Source organism: Schistocerca piceifrons, chromosome 2, assembly GCF_021461385.2.
Source record: "Schistocerca piceifrons isolate TAMUIC-IGC-003096 chromosome 2, iqSchPice1.1, whole genome shotgun sequence".
In the NCBI taxonomy this organism is placed as follows: Eukaryota; Metazoa; Arthropoda; class Insecta; order Orthoptera; family Acrididae; genus Schistocerca; species Schistocerca piceifrons.
In genome coordinates this window covers 468,217,204-468,239,207 of record NC_060139.1, presented here as the reverse complement: position 1 = coordinate 468,239,207, position 22,004 = coordinate 468,217,204, and the positions used below count along the sequence as shown (strand labels likewise).

At 39.1% G+C, this 22,004-nt stretch overlaps 1 protein-coding gene across 1 annotated transcript in view; it reads right to left on the bottom strand.

Moving 5' to 3' along the window:
• The window catches only part of LOC124777350 (UDP-glucuronic acid decarboxylase 1), a 63,548-nt gene that overhangs the window by 5,185 nt on the left and 36,359 nt on the right, over window positions 1-22,004 (bottom strand). Inside the window, exon 6 of the mRNA XM_047252722.1 lies at window positions 12,681-12,813. Within this exon, the coding sequence (XP_047108678.1) occupies window positions 12,681-12,813 (133 nt within the window). The remainder of the gene's footprint in view (window positions 1-12,680; window positions 12,814-22,004) is intronic.

Here is a 22,004-nt window from a genome sequence, read left to right as displayed (position 1 = left end):
CTGGAAATGTGGTATTTCGGCCCAGGAAAGAAACATACAATGCCAAAGCAGGTAATAAGAATCTACAACTTCAATAAGATATTTTAAGTCAAAAAGTTTTCAAATTTTATGAAAGACGCAAGTTCCCCATGGCAGTGAAATTGCTCACTGCTGTGTGTGAAGCTACTGAGTTTGAAGGAAGTACAAGGTCAATACATAGAATACTGAAGAACATGGGATCGCAATATGTAATGACTGACAGAAACTGTTAATGCTGCATAGTGATGTTACTGCTGCTAGGATGATGATTCTAAGAACAATGCATGAAGTCAGATCAAAAGGAACATCAACTGCATATTACTTGGGCGAGACTTGGGTAATTGAAACCACACTAGAAGTTTTATTTGACTAACAGACGGACAAGGTGGCTTTGCACTGGTTCTGCTGCAACCATATTTGTGCCTCCAAGTAAGTTGGAGTTCCAATCAAAATCGAAAACCAACTCCGATTCTCATTCTGAAATGAATGGAGAAACATTTCAAAAATAGTTTCAGAATCAACTGTTGCCTTATTTGCATCCAGGTGAGAACACCTTGCATTCCTGCTGCTGATAAACTGAACACAGTGTTCATTTGCACAGTGTTCATTTGCTATATATTTTTACAAGCTTCAAACAGGAGCAACTTAATTCACAGTTATATGTGTACTTACTAGTTTAGTTCTTAAATTTCTTGCAGGTTTGTGTGCTTACTATGCAGTCCAGTATTGTAATAACTGTTTATGTACAGTTTTGCTGTCTTTTGTATGGATAGGGACTTTGATCGCTGTGTGGAGGAGCGAGCTGAAATGGTGACCCTTTGCTTACCTGCAGGCAGTCATTTACTTTGGTCCCACAGCCTAAGGCTGTAGCCAATGAAAACCACTATGGGGGACCAGCATGCCCCACGTGTCCCCCTAATCGCTCCACTATTGTGGCCACCCCTGGTACTGCCCACACTAAGGATGGCCCCCCACCCATGGTTGAGTGAGAGGTCATTCAAAGGTGTGGCAGGCAGCTACAAACTTTCCAGGTTGCCAATCAAAAGGCCTCACCGGCTCAACAGACAAACAGGTTTCAGGTGCTATCTGTGGCTGACGAAGTCCCTGAGCCTCATGCAGTTGCTTGTCTTGTTCCAGAGGAAGCCTCTCGGCCCTCAAGGCCTGGGCATTCACACAGAGGGTGGGATTACTGGTAGTTGGGAGTGACAACATTAGGTAAGTAATGGGGCCCTTTAGGGGATATGGCTGCTAAGGGGGAGAAGAATCTAGACTGCACGCTGTATGCATAGTGGGAGGAGTCATTTCTGATGTGAAAAGGCTGCTTCCAGATGCCGTGACAAGCACTGAGTGCAGCCAACTGCAGTTGGTGGGTCACATCGATACTAACGATGTGTATCACTTTAGATTGGTTTTGGGCAGCTATCTGAAGTGGTAAAGACTCTCAATCTGGCTTGTGAGATGAAAGAGGAGCTCATCATCTGTGGCATCATCAACAGACCTGACTGAGGTCCTTTGGTACAGTGCCCATGCAAGGGTCTAAATCAGAGGCCCAGACAGTTCTGCTGCCATGAAGGATGCAGATTCCTCGACTTGTGCCGTAGGGTGGTAGGTCTCCAGATTCTGCTTAATAGGTCAGGGGTCCACCGTACACAAGAAGCAGTTACACGGGCAGCAGGGGCTGTGTGGACGGGTACTAGGTGGTTGTTAAGTTAAAGGGTGTCATGGAACTACAGATAGGACATCAGTCTAAAAGGCTGCAGTGCACACACAGACAACTAGATCTAGCAACAATCAGTATTGTAGCTGTAAACAGTCGTAGCTGTGTTGCAACAGAACCAGAGCTCCAAGCACTAATGGAAAGTGCTGAAGCTCGAATCGATGTAGGGACCTAACCACACACAGAAAGGGCAGATTTAACACAGTTGGTGGTGGAATGTTTATTGCTGTCAGAAGTAGTTTACCTTGTAGTGAAATTGAAGTAGATGGTTCCTGCGACTTAGTCTGGATAGAGGTTATACTCGACAACCGGTATATATTATTAACAACTGGTTCCTTTCACTGACACCCTGACTCAGATGATACAGTTGCTGAACTGTTCAAAGAAAACTTAAGTGTCATTTCACATAGGTAGCCCACTCATATTAGTGTAGTTGGTGGTGACTTCAATGTACCCTTGATATGTTGGTGAAAATATTATTTAAAGTTGGGGGTAGGCATAAAACATTGATCAAAATCATACTTAATGCATTCTCAGAAAATTAATTTGAACAATAGGCTCTGGAGGCCACCAAAAGTGTAAATGGTTGCAAAAATGTAATTGAGCTCTTCGCAACAAACAGTCCTGAGCATATAAGGAACCTTATGGTGGATATAGGGAATCATGACAACAAGGTGGTTGTAGCAAGAGTGAAAATCATAACATCTATATCCACCAAAAATAAATGTAAAATACAGCTATTTCAAAAAGCAGATATCTTGTCAAGAGACAATCTCCACTCTTCCAATTCCACTATGTAAGCATAAACCAGATGTGGTTTAAATTTAAAAAAATTGTATCAACGGCAGTTGAGAGATATATACCAAACGGATTAATGAGAGATGGTACTGATCCCCCACAGTACACAACAGAAGTCAGAACACTGTTGCCGAAGCAACAAGAAAAGCATGCCTAATTTAAAAGAATGCAAAACATCAAGATTGGCAAAGTTTTACAGAACCTCGAAACTTAGTTCAAAATGCTGTTAAATAGCTTTCAAAATAATGTTAGTGAAACAGTGCCACTAAAGCAGAGTTACTAAACAGAGCTTTCTGAAATTCCTTCAACAAAGAAGATGAAGCAGATATTTCATAATTCAAACTAAGAACAACTGCCAACATGTTAAACTCAGAAGCAGATACCCTTAGCGTAGCGAAGCAGCTTAAATCAAGACAATGTCTTTGGTACAGTTTGCATACAGTCACATCCCTTTCACTGGATGCCGATACAACAGCTTCGAACTTGTCAAAAAATCCACACCTAAAAGACTAGAAAGTTGCACAAGTCACACCAACGCCCAAGAAAGAAAACAGGAGTAATCTGTTGAATTGAAGACCCATATCACTAATGTCAATCTGCAGTAGGATTTTGGTACATATACTGTCCTCAGACATTATGACTTAACTCAAAGATAACAGCCAATACAGATTTAGAAAATACTGTCCTTGTGAAACACAACTAACTCTTTATTCTCCCAAAGTAATGAGTGATGTCAACAGGGGATGTGAAATTGATTCCATATTTTTAGATTTCCATAAGGCTTTTGGCACCATCCCTCAAGTGTCTTCTAATAAAGTTCATGATTTCCTGTCAGAAAGGTCACAGTTCTATTTGAGTCAGAGATTGGAGATTGTGCGGCCAGGGAAGTTGCTGCCCCTTTTTTCAGAGCACACTGAGCTCCACAGGAAGTGTGTGGGCAAGCATCATCCTGTTGGAACAACACATTACCTTCCTGATGCAAGAATAGCAACAGAACGGGTCTAACGACATTGACACTCTGCACATACCAAGCACTGGTTAGTGTCCCCTCCACACACACCAAATGTGAATGAGAGCTGTAGCTTATCTCAATCCACATCGTAAGGCCTGGGGTGGACCCATTGTGTATTTGACAAATGCACACTACGAGACAGCACTCACCAGGTCTACGTCATACGCGCAAGCAACCATCATCTGCATACAAGCAGAATATGTTTTCTTGGGCGTTGGTGTGACTTGCGCAACTTTCTAGTCTTTTAGGTGTGGATTTTTTGCTGAAGACCATGCCATTCCATCTTCCAAGTGATCCTCTGACAGCACCAGTCAAGCCAAGCACACTGATGATGTGGTGTGAGTGGAAGATGTGCTCAAGGTGTGTGCACCCGTAGTTCACACTGATAATAACTAGTTCACATCTGGGCTCACAAGTCCTCTTATCTGTGTTGCTGTAGCAGCTGTACAATCTGCCACTGCTGCCCTTACAATCAACAATCCTGGCAGGCATTCATGCTCTATGAACATCCAGCAACTCATCTACGTGTATGAGAATGTTCATGTGACCACTGATACCAGTATTGTTGCACAACTGATGCAGCAAGCCCAACTTCATTGGCAATTCTCCAAAAGGACCTCCCTGCCACTTGATCCCTATCAAACTCACTCAGTTGGCTGTAGAAAGCACGAGTGAATCTCCGCTTGCTTCACATGTTTGCACCACACTGAGCTTTCTGGCTGTGGGCATTCCCTATTAAAGGGTAGACACAGATAGCGCCACTACACTATCTGTTGGACGATAACACTGACAGCATTATCAGTACATCTATTGTCCCACAGGTGGTATATGCCATCATCATATTGAAATCAATGTCCTCTCTCTAGGTCTACTTTTTTTTTCTGGCAGTGTATTTTGCTGGCACCCACCTTCATAGGGAGAAATTATCATCACAGCAAAATAAGAGAAATCAGAGTTCGCATGGAAAGATTGAAGTGTTTGTATTTCCTGCACGCTGATCGGGAGTGGAACATTAGATAAGTAGCTTGAAGGTGGTTCAATGAAGCCTCTGCCATGCACTTAATTGTGAATGTCAGAGTAACCATGTAGATGTACATGTAGTCTACAAAAGTGACACTCACAGAATACCATGCGGTAACTGTTTGTTTTACTGATTACAACAGCAAATTATCACCTGACACCAAATGAACAGAGAACTAACTCAAGAACTTCCACCGTTATGTCAAACAATAATTAAGTATCAACACACACTACCCATAACTGGTGCTTCCCATGCCATTGTAATTACATAAAATTGGTGCGGGGACATGTAGCAAAAAAGGCTGAACCATGAAGCAATACACAAAATCACCGTAGCTGATTGGGAAGCTTATGTACATCACTCTGATAAACCGCTAGTAGTAGTTTATCGGAAAGAGGGTGTTAAGAGACAAAATAATGGATTCTTTAATCATCAATCTGGCACCCCCATCCGGCGACTCCAGTTCCAAAGACAGTGATGGTGAAACATCTGACAAGGAAATGGAATGATCGACTTTTTGAAATTATCTATATAGTGATGTAGGTTAAGATCACAGTTATTACACATTGCAGCCATTCACTCTGGTGGACCCGCGTTTTTGAGTAATTGACGAAACAAAAGAAAATGCGGAATTATGTGTAACACTCAACAGCATTAAAAAAAAAATTGGCATTATACAGTCCGATTGCATGGTATAATGGACAGGATAACAGCTTCACATGTAGGACGTTGTAGGTTCGAATCTCGTCAGGTAGGCACAGAATTTTTTTTTATTGAATTTACTGTGATCATTATTTTTATTCCATTAATTGGTTCAAATGTAATTTTTTCTTTCTTTTCCTCTGTCACATCACTTTAAGCATCGTATAAACTTTTTCATTTTTTTCGTTCTTTCTTTATATCATTTTTTTCCAATCATACTATTTGTGAATATAAATTTAATTCTATTTATCCATAACAATACTCAATTATTTGAAAATTCCCATTCATCAGTTAAAAAAGGAAAGATGAATAATCTATTTATATTTGTGCAATTGTGAGAAAATGTATTTTTGTTACCAGATGTGCATTTTATCTGCACAGTAATCACCTTGTTGTTGTTGTTGTTGTTGTTGTGGCCTTCAGTCCTGAGACTGGTTTGATACAGCTCTCCATGCTACTATATCCTGTGCAAGCTTCTTCATCTCCCAGTACTTACTGCAACCTACATCCTTCTGAATCTGCTTAGTGTACTCATCTCTTGGTCTCCCTCTACGATTTTTATCCTCCACGCTGCCCTCCAATGCTAAATGTGTGATCCCTTGATGCCTCAGGCCATGTCCTACCAACTGGTCCTTTCTTCTTGTCAAGTTGTGCCACAAACTCCTCTTCTCCCCAATTCTATTCAATACCTCCTCATTAGTTATGTGATCTACCCATCTAATCATCAGTATTCTTCTGTAGCACCACATTTCTAAAGTTTCTATTCTCTTCTTGTCCAAACTATTTATCATCCATGTTTCACTTCCATACAAATACTTTCAGAAATGACTTCCTGACACTTAAATCTATACTCGATGTTAACAAATTTCTCTTCTTCAGAAACCCTTTCCTTGCCATTGCCATTTTATGTCCTCCCTACTTCAACCATCATCAGTTATTTTGCTCCCCAAATAGCAAAACTCCTTTACTACTTTAAGTGACTCATTACCTAATTAATTCCATCAGCATCACCCGACTTAATTCGACTACATTCCATTATCCTTGTTTTGCTTTTGTTGATTTTCATCTTATATCCTCCTTTCAAGACACTGTCCATTCCGTTCAACTGCTCTTCCAAGTCCTTTGCTGTCTCTGACAGAATTACAATGTCATCGGCGAACCTCAAAGTTTTTATTTCTTCTCCATAGACTTTAATACCTACTCCGAACTTTTCTTTTGTTTCCTTTACTGCTTCCTCAATATACAGATTGAATAACATTGGGGAGAGGCTACAGCCTTGTCTCACTCCCTTCCCAACCACTGCTTCCCTTTCGTGCCCCTCGACTCATATAACTGGCATCTGGTTTCTGTACAAATTGTAAATAGCCTTTCCCTCCCTGTATTTTACCCCTGCCACCTTCAGAATGTGAAAGAGAATATTCCAGTCAACATTGTCAAAAGCTTTCTCTAAGTCTACAAATGCCAAATGCTAGGAACGTAGGTTTGCCTTTCCTTAATCTTTCTTCTAAGATAAGTCGTAGCGTCAGTATTGTCTCAAGTGTTCCAATATCTCTACGGAATCCAAACTGATCTTCCCCGAGGTCGGCTTCTACCAGTTTTTCCATTCTTCTGTAAAGAATTCGTGTTAGTATTTTGCAGCTGTGACTTATTAAAATGATAGTTTGGTAATTTTCACATCTGTCAACATCTGCTGTCTTTGGTATTGGAATTATTATATTCTTCTTGAAGTCTGAGGGAATTTCGCCTGTCTCATACATCTTGCTCACCGGATGGTAGAGTTTTGTCAGGACTGGCTCTCCCAAGGCCGTCGGTAGTTCCAATGGAATGTTGTCAACTCCCGGGGCCTTGTTTCGACTTAGGTCTTTCAGTGCTCTGTCAAACTCTTTACGCAGTATTGTACATCCCATTTCATCTTCATCTACATTCCCTTCCATTTCCATAATATTGTCCTCAAGTACATCACCCCTGTATAGACCCTCTATATACTCCTTCCACCTTTCTGCTTTCCCTTCTTTGCTTAGAACTGGGTTTCCATCTGCGCCCTTGATATTCATACAAGTGGTTCTCTTTTCTCCAAAGGTCTCTAATTTTCCTTTAGGCAGTTTCTATCTTACCCCTAATGAGATAAGTCTCTACATCCTTACATTTGTCCTCTAGCCATGCCTGCTTAGCCATTTTGCAGTTCCTGTCGATCTCATTTTCGAGACATTAGTATTCCTTTTTGCCTGCTTCATTTACTGTATTTTTATATTTTCTCCTTTCATCAATTAAATTCAATATTTCTTCTGTTACCCAAGAATTTCTACTAGCTCTCGTCTTTTTACCTACTTGATCCTCTGCTACCCTTCACTACTTCATCCCTCAGAGCTACCCATTCTTCTTCTACTGTATTTCTTTCCCCCATTCCTGTCAATTGTTCCCTTATGCTCTCCCTGAAACTCTGTACAACCTCTGGTTTAGTCAGTTTATCCAGGTCACATCTCCTTAAATTCCCACCTTTGATCTTACATACATTTTAAATATAACCTAAAAACCTAGAGCACTATGCACAAAATAAGAGAGATGAAAATTGAAATGACAAATGGGTTTATATAGTTCCTAGATGTTGATCACACCGCTGAGGCCTCTCCTTGTGAGTATAAAAGTATGTGAATGGAATGCAGTAAGTAATAGTTGAGAGAATAATCTGTTCTGTAACACAAATTTTCTTTTATTTATCTCATATTATGACTACAACTTAAAGTAGTATAAAATGCTCTTCATCCTGCTGTGGCTACTTTACCTTTGTTTTTGCATTGTTCTGTTAGTAAAATAAGAGACAACAGAAGGTGTAATCTGTTGTTTTAATTTGTAATTTATTTTAGAATCCATTCTGCAAAGTGACAGTTTGTATCACTGATTTCGCTTCATATCATTATGCCTGGGAATGATTGAATAAACATTTTATTCTGTAATGTGTATGTCACACTTATTAGGTACACATAATAAATTTACCATGAAATGGTTTGTAATACACAATGAAAATGACCACAGTGAGGTGGCTTGGACTACTGCTATTGCAGCTATCCATAACATCGCTGCTGGTTATTTGTTGTCAGCCAAACTGACAATGCAGCTTTCCTCATGCGCTGTGTGGTGAGAAGACATTAATATAGTCGCCAACTATACAACAGGTAGAGCTATAATTAAAGACTGGTACATTGACTCTGGTGCTTCAGCAAACATCTAAACTTCTGTGTAAAATGAATTCATGTAGATCGATGTTATCACCACAGATGGTTGTGGCAAATAATAATGATTTACCCGCTGAAGGAATTTGCGACAAACACATTGGTGCCCAAGCTGGTAGAAAAGAGAGGGGGGGTGGGGGGGGGGGGCAAAAAAGAGAAAGTAACAGATGTTCTTTGCACAACACTGTTAAGTATGAATTTACTTTCTGCAAGTAAGATACTGTAAAAGTGACATTCCATCACTTTTGATAAACAAGGCTGTAGGATTTATAATAATCTGAAGAAGCTACCTTCAATAGAAACACTTTACACATGTACAAAGTGACTTTACACATGTACAAAGTGGACCAACCAGATAATTATTTGGTTGAAGCCACATCCATATCACTATTAAATGACATTAACTTGTGGCACAAAGATAGGACATTTAAGACCTGACAGAATCGAAGCTTCTGCAGAAAGGTACAGCCAATTGGATTATTTATACGGGAACTATTGATTCTCATGTGTTATATGCTTGGAAGATAAATACACAAGGTTACCTTTCCAACATTCTGACTCGACAGTGAAAGGTATCCTTGAACTAATATATTCTGACTTGGGTGCTCAGATAGAAACAAGATCAACTGGAGGTGGCAGGTATTCCCTGACTGATTACATGAGGAAGATATTTTTGTATGTACTACGTAACAAGTATTGGACATTATTAGAAATTTTAAGTAACTAGTGGGAAAAAAACCTATAGTTGTAGTTGTAAAATTTGTGTCTTGTGCACAGGCAATAGGAAGGAATATGTCAACCAGGAACTAAGAGATCTCTTAAAGAATGAAGGAATAATTCATAGCAGGTGGGCATAGCGTCTTTAACCGATTAGAAGACAAAGTTTTTTTTCTCAAATTCGTCATTCGAAAAATATCGGGTCGTCTTACATTCACATATTAAACTATTGCTGCTGAGGTCAATGATCGGGTTCTTACATTGACATATTAAACTACTGCTGCTGAGGTCAATGTTTCTACATTGTTTAATCGATTAATTTAGGGATCGTTTTACATTTACAGATGAGGCTGACTATTGAGGTTTCGCACAAATTTACTTCTAAATAATTCTGAAGAGCAGGGCATATCAGACAATACTTGTATTCAATGTGCTCAAGATTTCCCAATACGCCAAAGCGCACGATATAGTAACGACTTTGCTTGAATACCCATGTGACATTTGGCTTGCGATGCTAGCGCAAGGGATATGCAAGAAACTCTGAACCAGACACTACAACAATCTAATGCTCTGCTTAAAAATTGACAGTTTTGTGAAACACAGGAGGAAATAACATTAAATTCTGTCAACTTACAAACTTTTGTTGTATTTGAAAAGGTTTGGAATAAAAGTTCTCATATGTGGATGGACACCGCATATGTACATTTATGCCGCTTTTTAAGTAAAAGTAACATTCAAAGGCGAAAATATTGTCCTTCAAAAACCATTATTTGATTCAGAACCCAAATCAATATTTTATTTGGTTAAGAGAAATTAATGGTTTACCAAGTTGGTTGCAAATGAGAAATTCAGTTGCTATACACATATTAGAAAGCTGGAGAAAATCGTTTCCAGCTTTAAATCTGCTTTAGAATAATGTCATGACATACAGATGAAGAAAAATTAATCCAGTATAAAATGTCTAACAAACTAAATAAATCATATTAAACTGACTGTAATTGGTGCCACAAGAATAAATTACAGCAGACCCCCCTTCCACATGCAACTGTGCTTTGCTGTCAATCACACTGTTATTCTGATCTGGGTATAATTATTGCATAACTTAGAAGCCTCGTTTAGTGTAAGCATAAATATAAGTTATTTTTTGTCATAAAAAAGACAATGACTTTCAAAAATTAAGATATAACTTACAGGGTGATTATATTTCATTTTTGCTAACGGAGAGGGACCCCGTGAGGAACATGTGATCACATGACAAAGTAACTTAAAAGAAACATTTGTAATAACATGTGGAAGAGCAATAATGAATAAACCATCTAAAGAAACTCATTTTAATTTCCACATGAGAGGGTAGCTTTTGTTAAATGAGTATCACATTTATATTCCAGGTTACAAACATTGCTGAATATGATGACCATCTACATCCAAGACCGCCTGGTACGACACGTTTCACAGTTGTTCACAACACTTTTTCAACATTTGCACATGCGCACACACACACACACACACACACACACACACACACACACACACAGAGACACAGAGAGAGAGAGAGAGAGAGAGAGAGAGAGAGAGAGAGAGAGAGAGAGAGAGAATTATTTCAAACTGTCTTACCATTAACAGAAACTCAAGAACACAGAAAAGTTGGGCTTGCATGTACACTAGGTTTAATACTTTCAAGCACTTCTTCAGAAGAAAGTGACAAAAAAAAAAAAAAAAAAACATAAAAGAAGTACACACATGCATGAGTCGATGAAAAGACACTATAAATGTCTATAAGATACTACAAAACACTGTAAAATGCGAAACATGGAATTATGTAAATGTTACTACAAACAAAGTAGTGACATAAAAAACTGATGCTATTCAGTTACTTTTACAGTCCTGGAGAGTAGTCAACTGCGGGTTACAGTCACAAACCAATACGCCACCAAGGAAAATAATAGTGACGTGAAATGATATTGCTATCACTTACTACTTATTCTTGAACAAAGGAAAATCCAGGATGGAAGGTAAAAATATTACAAGAAGGATAGTTGCTACTCACCATATACTGCAGATGCTGAGTTGCAGATAGCCACAACAAAGGGACTGTCACAAAATAAGCTTTCTGCCAACAAGGCCTTTGTCAAAATTAGACAAAACACATGCATACAAGTGAGTGCACACGCGCACACGCGCGCACGCGCACACACACACACACGCACGCACGCACGCACGCACACGCACACACACACACACACACACACACAAACAGTCTCTAGCAGCTGAAGCCAGAGACGACGCGCACGCGCGCATGTGCGTAAGTTTTGTCTGTTTTTTGACAAAGGCCTTGTTGGCTGAAAGTTTATTTTGATACAGTATTTTTGTTGTGCCTATCTGTGACTCAGGATCTTCATTATATGGTGAGTAGCAACATCCTTTACACAATATTACTACTTATTCTTAGCCATACAAACAACACTGCAATGTAATGATGAACAAATTCCTTAAAAATTGTAAGTTAACTGAATTAAATTTGTAATGACATTTATAGTAATCCATAATAATCCTCAGGCTCACTATTACCGAGCTCTCAGTGAAAGAGATATTTACATAAACTGCATTCATTACACTGCCCTCCAACAAATACTGTTTTATATTTACAACTGCACAATTATCCTTAGGAAAACAGCTCAAACAATGAACCAGCCACAGTAGTGAGTTGGCAAGACTGCCTTCAGTAAAAGTACTTACTAGCAAAATCGTTACCTCACTAATACAGAGTGGAGCCAATAAAAATGGCCCAGACAAGTGGATACGACTGTACGTGAATGTATGCATATAACCACACCCGGTTACTTCCAACAGGATGGAGCAACTGCCCATACATCTGGCTAAGTCTTTGACTAATTTACACAACCTTCATGCCTGACAGTTGTTAGCTGAGGCTAGTCTGGTCAGGCCATAGCTGGTCACCCAGGTCACCTGATTTGTCAGTGTGTGATTACTTTGTGTGGGGAGCCCTCAGGTCCAAGGTGTATCATAATAAACCTCAAAGTCTTCAAGAACTGCAGCAGGGTATTTCGAATGAGGTTGCAGGAATTCCAGTAGTCCAGCTTTGATCCATCTTCAGCAACTTGCTGATCCGGGCCCAAAAGTGCCAAGAAATGAATGGTGATCCCTTTCAACATCTGCTATAGTCAGATTAGTACTGTACTTCCTTTTCTCTGCTGTCTTTCTTTGTACCCTGGAATTCCATTCTCTGGGCCACTTTTATTTGCCCCACCTCATATTGTAAGTGTGGCATTAAATTTTTCTTCTTGATAGAAGCAGAGTGTGACCCACATACAAATACCTGAAGCTGTACCATCAAATTTAAAAGGAATTCCATACCCCAGATGCTTCCACATTTCATATTAATGTCTTCAAAGTAAATTAATTACAGGTGAAATTATTATGTAGTTATTGATTTTGGAAGAATACCTTCAATAGTATGCTCAGTGGGGTTTCCTAAATTTACTGGTAATGTGAAATTTGATGCCATTAACGATATCAGACCATTCACAAGATCTGATACATATTGAAAAGATCTTGTCTGTTTACCATGGCCATACACCTGTAAAATAAATGAATAAGAAAAATAACAACTGTAAGACAATGGAATAAACATTGTTTCAGTATGAAATATTTTTTAACGACATTCATAATGCTGACGTGTAACAGAGGGCTTGCTTGCCTTGGCTGGCCGACCCTCCCTCACAATGTCATAGACCTACCTCTACTTCAACATTTATTTGTCAATTTAACCAGCATTTATAATACGTTTATTTACTCATCTAAATATGTCATTTTCATGTAAACTTACATAGCTTTTAATCTAACTTGCATTTCATTAAGTATTCAGCTTACTTATTGACTCCTGTTTAATGTCTACTGCTTTTAACATAAATGACTGTTGTGCTTTCAACACAACAAATTTCTTTACAGAAGGTCAAAACATATGCATTTTTGTACTGCTGTCTGCCATGTTTTTTCACCTATCTGTTGTTTTATATTGTGGGTTCTAGTAAAAATAATCCTTTATTTATCACCACAGAAAGGAAACTCCTATGAATGCACACACACTTTTTCATATCAGTAGCAATGGAAAAGCTTAACAACTAAAAACAAAAGACCAATTATTTCAATGTATATACACATTTTTTTTTACAAGTTTCCATTTCACTGTGTCGATTACTTAAGACCATGAGCCATTTACTTTTTCCTTTAAACAGCACCCAGAAAAAACAACACTGAGACAGCTACGCTATCTGGAATTTCTCGGCATGTTTATCACAAATAGAGCTTCTCTCTGTGCATCATGCCTTGCAAGTACAACTGAAGACAGATTAAAACAGAAGGGATAGCACGGTGTCAAACATTTATTGATTTAAACAATGCCACGTTCTGTTTCAAGTTGTAAATTAAAGTGGAATGTCACACTCCACTCGCGTAGGATCACAGAAATCAACTGGAAGTCTAGTTGTAAAGCTATTTCATTTCTACAGCAGTGGTGTTATGTTCTGGAATCATATAGATACAAGATATCCACTAAAATTGTTGGTAAGTCAGCAACACGGTCACCTGAAAGTTGTGCTCTTAATGTTTTTGATGTTGTGATGCCACTGTTCAACTTTTAACAACGTAGGAAAAGACAGATTGCTACTTACCGTGAAGTAGACACGTTAATTTGCACACAGGCACAATTAAAAGATCCTCACACACACACACACACACACACACACACACACACACCTCATGCGCACACGACCGCAAACCCCAGCATCTCGGGCCTGAATACATCATCATGTGAGATGCAAGCAGCAATCTGGACGGGGTGAGGGAAGGGGAAGGGATAATAGTATACTGGAGGGAGGAGAGACGAACACTGTCTGGTGGAGTGGGCAGGGACTTGACTGCCAATAGGTGCAGTGGCAGGCGTTTGTGGGGCAGGGGTGTGGGGAAAAATTGAGAGGCATGGGGAAAGATGAGCGGATTCATTGGCAGTGGGCTGCAAACAAACAGGGTGGGAGATGAGAATGGGGAGATGATGGGACAGAGGTGATGGAAACTTTTGAGTGGTGGATATGTGGACAATAGGTCCCACCTACAGTAATGTACTGTCCCCACAGTTTCCACCCATTATGTCCTACCATCTCCTCCCCATTCTAATCTCCCACATTATTTCCAGCCCTCTGCCAATGCATCCTCCCATATTTCCCCACTCCTCTCCTTTTTTTCACCTTTTTCCCACCTCTCTACCCCACAACCTAATGACACTGCACCTGTTGGCAGTTTAGTCCCTGGACATTCCACCAAACACCAGACCCATACACTACTATTCCTTGCCCATCCCCGCCCCTCCAGATTGTTGCTTGCATCCCACATGATGATGCATTCCAGCCCAAGATGCTGGAGTTGGTGGTCATGAGTGCATGAGGTGTGTGTGTGTGTGGGCACACACGTCTACCTTCTACTGACAAAGGCTGTGGCCAAAAGCTTTATGAGAGTGTCCTAATTGTGCTTGTCTTCTTTATGATAAGTGGTAATCTATCTTTTCCTACATTATTGATATTCCTACCTCGAGTTTCCGTTTCAATTTTTGCGGTTTGACTCTTATGGTAAGCAGTGGTTTATGTGGTGTATATCTAGGGTCTTGTGAGGCGAGTGAACAATTGACACTCAAACTGCCTTCCTTTGTTGGTGCTGACAATTTTTGGGACTCCCAAGCAAGCGATCCATGATGATAAAAGTGTAGTGCAAACACTTTCTGCATAGATGGCCTTCAGTGGAACTGCTTCTGGCCAATGTGTAAACCTGACATTGTTAACAGATAGGTGAAACACTGAGAGCAAGGCAATAGTCCCACTACATCTATGTGTATATGTTACATGTGACTGATACCCTCACTGACAGTTAAGCAAGTACTGGTTGTATGTTTGAAATGTTTGCTCACTGACAATGAACACATGCTTTTGGCCACATGTTTACATCTCGTTTCAATGAAACCCAAGTTATGTAGTACATGGATGACATTTTGGTGGTTGCATGGAGGAACATAAGGCCCCAGTTTACCTGTTAACTTATCACAAGTAGCTGTGATGCATGAGGTAACAATATTGTTACAAACGCTAAGGAAGAGGAAGTTCGCGTTCTTCACTTTCGTCTATTCTGGGTCACTTCTTTCTCCTTTGCAATATCATCATCATATAAAATGCTGGCTGGCAACATTATGTTCAAAACTCTGGAACATATATCAGCAGGAATATTCTCTCATCCAGGAAGATACTGAACACTTGTTGTGAACCGCCTACTTGGGTGTTGCTATTTTGGGCACAAAGAAGGCAAATGATAATGGTTTGTGGTCTGTGAATTTTGTGAATTCTCTGCCTTCCAGAAGATAACAAAAGTGTTTGACAGACGAATATGCTGGCAGTAACTCAATGTCACATGCTGTATGTCACTGATAGATATGGAGAAAAATGCAAATGATTCAGGTGTCCCTTCTCGCAAATGGATTAATATCTATGTAAACTGAAGTTACTGAAATGTAGAAGGCTGCATAAAATCTCACAATGTCATCTGATGAATCAATTTTTTTTTCCTTTTCATGCAAAGTTTCCTGTAGCATGTTAATTAGTCTTTTATTCCCTGTTTTGTAGCAGAAATGATCATTTTCCAATTGTCAGCTCCTGATTGTATGAATCTAGCAGTTCTTGAATGTTATCACCACCCATATCTAAATTTAACTGCCCGCCAAAATCAACCACCTCTTCAATCACATTTTCAATTTGATCAGGATCTGGTATTGATTCCTCCTGCGTTTCCGTGGCAAAAAAGGAAAGAAAAGAATGAACACAGTTTTCTCCAGATACAATTTTAAGGTTTTTGTAAAATTTCATTCGAAGATTGTGCAATAATTCTCATGGCATCTAAAACACTGAATTATTTCCAAAAGTCTTTTAAGAGATAGCTTGTTGTTTTGTCTCGCAGCTACATGTATGTGTGCAAACAATCATGTTATGTAGTAAGCTTTCAATGTTTTACTGGCCCCCTGGTCCACTGGCTCAAGAAAGCTGGTTGTACTCTGTGGCAAAAATATAAGTTTCTCAATTACAGTAAAAGGAGGATGACCTGGAGTGTTCGTCGATTAGTAGCACCATTTTAAACGGGATTTGTTTCAATTGGCAATAACATTTAACTTCAAGAATCAAGCGATGACCAAATGACCAAACCAGTCCTCAAAAAGTGAGGCTGTCACCAAAGCCTCAGCATTCCATTTTCCAAATCATGTGCAACCCAGTTATAGATTTACTTTTTAAAGCCTTTGGATTCTCTAAGCAATGAACTAAGAAAGATTTTAATTTATAATCACCAGCTGCATTCACGCCAAACATCACTGTCAACTGAGCTTCAGTGGCTTTAAAATCTGAAAAGCTTTGCTCTTCCCATGCAACAAAAGTTCTTTTAGGCATCTTCTTCCAGAACAGACCATTTTCATTTACGCTGAATATGGTGTGGCTGGTACAGCCACCCTCTTCTATCACTGAATTGAGTTTCTCTGGATAGAGCAACACTGTCTCTTTATCAGTGCCTGCCGCCTATCCATGCTCCTTTCTGCAATGCTATGCCAATTAAGGCATCCCTCTTGGGTAAAATATTCTGGAGGTAAAATAGTCCCCCATTTGGATCTCCGGGCGGAGACTACTCAAGAGAACGTCGTTATCAGGAGAAAGAAAACTGGCGTTCTACGGATCGGAGCGTGGAATGTCAGATCAATTAATCGGGCAGGTAGGTTAGAAAATTTAAAAAGGGAAATGGATAGGTTAAAGTTAGATATAGTGGGAATTAGTGAAGTTCGGTGGCAGGAGGAACAAGACCTTTGGTCAGGTGAATACAGGGTTATAAATACAAAATCAAATAGGGGTAATGCAGGAGTAAGTTTAATAATGAATAAAAAAAATAGGAGTGCGAGTAAGCTACTACAAACAGCATAGTGAACATATTATTGTGGCCAAGATAGACACAAAGCCCATGCCTACTACAGTAGTACAAGTATAGATGCCAACTAGCTCTGCAGACGATGAAGAAATTAATGAAATGTATGATGAGATAAAAGAAATTATTCAGGTAGTGAATGGAGAAAAAAATTTAATAGTCATGAGTGACTGGAATTCAACAGTAGGAAAAGGAAGAAAAGGAAACGTAGTAGATGAATATGAATTAGGGCTAAGAAATGAAAGAGGAAGTCGCCTGGTAGAATTTTGCACAGAGCATAACTTAATCATAGCTAACACTAGGTTCAAGAATCATGAAAGAAGGTTGTATACATGGAAGAACCCTGGAGATACTAAAAGGTTTCAGATAGATTATATAATGGTAAGACGGAGACTTAGGAACCAGATTTTAAATTTTAAGACATTTCCAGGGGCAGATGTGGACTCTGACCACAATGTATTGGTTACGAACTGTAGGTTAAAACTGAAGAAGCTGCAAAACGGTGGGAATTTAAGGAGATGGGACCTGAATAAACTGACTAAACCAGAGGTTGTAGAGAGTTTCAGGGAGAGCATAAGGGAACAATTGACATGAATGGGGGAAAGAAATACAGTAGAAGAGGAATAGGTAGCTTTGAGGGATGATATAGTGAAGGTAACAGAGGATCAAGTAGGTAAAAAGACGAGGGCTAGTAGAAATCCTAGGGTAATAGAAGAGATACTGAATTTAATTGATGAAAGGAGAAAATACAAAAATGCAGTAAGTGAAGCAGGCAAAAAGGAATACTAATGTCTCAAAAATGAGATCGACAGGAACTGCAAAATGGCTAAGCAGGCATGGCTAGAGGACAAATGTAAGGATGTAGAGACTTATCTCATTAGGGGTAAGATAGAAACTGCCTAAAGGAAAATTAAAGAGACCTTTGAAGAAAAGAGAACCACTTGTATGAATATCAAGGGCGCAGATGGAAACCCAGTTCTAAGCAAAGAAGGGAAAGCAGAAAGGTGGAAGGAGTATATAGAGGGTCTATACAGGGGTGATGTACTTGAGGACAATATTATGGAAATGGAAGGGAATGTAGATGAAGATGAAATGGGATGTACAATACTGCGTGAAGAGTTTGACAGAGCACTGAAAGACCTAAGTCGAAACAAGGCCCCGGGAGTTGACAACATTCCATTGGAACTACCGACGGCCTTGGGAGAGCCAGTCCTGACAAAACTCTACCATCCGGTGAGCAAGATGTATGAGACAGGCGAAATTCCCTCAGACTTCAAGAAGAATATAATAATTCCAATACCAAAGACAGCAGATGTTGACAGATGTGAAAATTACCAAACTATCATTTTAATAAGTCACAGCTGCAAAATACTAACACGAATTCTTTACAGAAGAATGGAAAAACTGGTAGAAGCCGACCTCGGGGAAGATCAGTTTGGATTCCGTAGAGATATTGGAACACTTGAGACAATACTGACGCTACGACTTATCTTAGAAGAAAGATTAAGGAAAGGCAAACCTACGTTCCTAGCATTTGGCATTTGTAGACTTAGAGAAAGCTTTTGACAATGTTGACTGGAATATTCTCTTTCACATTCTGAAGGTGGCAGGGGTAAAATACAGGGAGGGAAAGGCTATTTACAATTTGTACAGAAACCAGATGCCAGTTATATGAGTCGAGGGGCACGAAAGGGAAGCAGTGGTTGGGAAGGGAGTGAGACAAGGCTGTAGCCTCTCCCCAATGTTATTCAATCTGTATATTGAGGAAGCAGTAAAGGAAACAAAAGAAAAGTTCGGAGTAGGTATTAAAGTCTATGGAGAAGAAATAAAAACTTTGAGGTTCGCCGATGACATTGTAATTCTGTCAGAGACAGCAAAGGACTTGGAAGAGCAGTTGAACGGAATGGACAGTGTCTTGAAAGGAGGATATAAGATGAAAATCAACAAAAGCAAAACAAGGATAATGGAATGTAGTCGAATTAAGTCGGGTGATGCTGATGGAATTAATTAGGTAATGAGTCACTTAAAGTAGTAAAGGAGTTTTGCTATTTGGGGAGCAAAATAACTGATGATGGTTGAAGTAGGGAGGACATAAAATGGCAATGGCAAGGAAAGGGTTTCTGAAGAAGAGAAATTTGTTAACATCAAGTATTGATTTAAGTGTCAGGAAGTCATTTCTGAAAGTATTTGTATGGAGTGTAGCTATGTATGGAAGTGAAACATGGACGATAAATAGTTTAGACAAAAAGAGAATAGAAGCTTCCGAAATGTGGTGCTACAGAAGAATGCTGAAGATTAGATGGGTAGATCACATAACTAATGAGGAGGTATTGAATAGAATTGGGGAGAAGAGGAGTTTGTGGCACAACTTGACAAGTAGAAGGGACCGGTTGGTAGGACATGTGTTGAGGCATCAAGGGATCACCACTTAGTACTGGAGGGCAGTGTGGAATGTAAAAATCATAGAGGGAGACCAAGAGATGAATACACTAAGCAGATTCAGAAGGATGTAGGCTGCAGTAGGTACTGGGAGATGAAGAAGCCTGCACAGGATAGAGTAGCATAGAGATGCAGCAAACAAGTCTCAGGACTGAAGACCACAACAACAACATGCCAATTAAGACGACTTCTGAATCAGCTAAAACAACCATTACTAGCTTCAAACACCTCATCTTTGGCTGCCTCCCCAGTTTCTTCTTTCAGCTTCTCAAATATCAGCTTAGTTTTAGAGCACACCACATTCTAATCAACAGGACAATTTCCATTTGAGCGATAATACCATGAAGTTTACGAATAATACCTAAGTTCAAAGACTGAGCAATTCTCACAGCTTCCAGAATTTTTTCTTTACCTTTTACAATTGTTTTCACTGTTTACTCCGGTAGATCAAACTTCTTTGGCAATTTTAATTTTTGCATTGAAGCCTTTGATAATATAAAGATTAAATTCCAAAGATAATGATTTTCTTCCCTTGTTTGATGCAAATGAATCAGTTCTGCTTCGTTTGGACGACACTGGCTCTATCAATCAAACCAGCTCTGTGGATACAATGATTCTGCATGAAACACGTCTGAATCTGTGTGGGGCAGAATGGCGGAATTGAGGTGCACAGCAGTCAAACAGATAAATCACGTAACTCTAGATTTGCATAAAAAGGGTAGCACATATTTAACTGTTTGTCTCTATTGTTATAATGTAAGTTCAGTTTAGATTATTTTCAGCATAACATACACACTGAAACATTAGCAAACGCACAATTGTGCATGTCGGGCCTAATGTCAGATTTTTTAAGACATTAGCTTGTTGACAGAGTGCTGATATTCACAATTGTTTCAATGTCTGTATCTATCATGTCTGAAAGCCAGTTGATTTCATATGGTCTTGTGATGTTTTATCATTACTTTAATAATATCACTCTAATAGTTATTATTAATCAAACAAAAAAATTAAATTATTGGTCCTATTTCAACACTTGTGAGTGATACTGTGATCGCTGCTTTGCTAAATCCACAAGATATAGATGATTTAAGCAATGATGGTGATATACTTGAATCTACTTGACTCCTAAATGCAAAGACAAATGCTTCAAATTCCTGGAGGAGTTCATCTGGGTCATCTTCACAGGTGAAGATTTTAAAGAAATATTCACTTCACAGTACAATGAAGATGACATCTAACAACACTAAACTGAAAACCTGGGGAACATAAACAACATACATGACAGCAAAGGAACCAAACATACATGTTTCTGACTATAACTGCACCAGGCAAATGGTGAAAAACCTATTTGACAACACTTTCTCAGGTGACACCACCTTCTGAAGATCAGAGCCAGCAGTAAACCTTACTATTCATGCTTTATATTAAAGCAGAAATTTTGTACAATATTGTTCAAGAAAAGTTTCATTTCATTTGTTTCAGTATGTTGTCAAAGTTACAAATCCAGCATCTTATTTCCTAAATTCCATCAATAAACAATTGTTCCAAAAAGCAGCAACCTATACAGACATTTGCTACATGGCTAAAACAGAATTACAACCTGCAAGAAGTTCACAGGAAATCAAGAAATTAATTGGCGTGCACATAAACTGCATGCAAGTGCAATCAATCAATAAAAGGAACTGAAGTGTGCGATCAGCAGATGGAGGCGTATTATATACATAAAAACTATAAAGTGGATCCTCCAGATAAATTTACATTTGATGGATGTGGCATGCGTGAATTTGGTATAGGAATTATCGTAAGGCAAAAAAAGTTCTAATAAGAGACATACATATTCCAGATGGCCATGAGGGAATACCTTGTCATAGCATGAATGGAAAGCCTTACAGGGATTGATGATCATGATGAAACCGAAGGAGACGGCCACTTATTATAGCTGAAAGCAAAAGATATAAACCATCATGTTCACCATGCATGAATAAGAGGTCACTAAAATTTGATAAATATTCTGCTGCAAGAAGTTGCCACAAAACCTGTTGCAAACAGCCTAGAAGAAAAAAATATTTGATAGTTTTGATGTGTACCTGTGTTTATCAAAAGATGCCAACTGTTTTGCTTTTATCTCACAAAGAAATGAGTGAAAATATGACAGACTTGGATTGCATATATCACAAAAAAGTTTTGGTTTAGGGCCAAGATGCACAACTGTGCAGTTGCCAAATTTCTAGAAACTTCTGAAAATAAATTTATTTTCATTTTTCTAATGTATTAATGACTGGTTTTCACACGCTTGGAGATCCTAGTTTCAAAAACACACAAAACGCAACC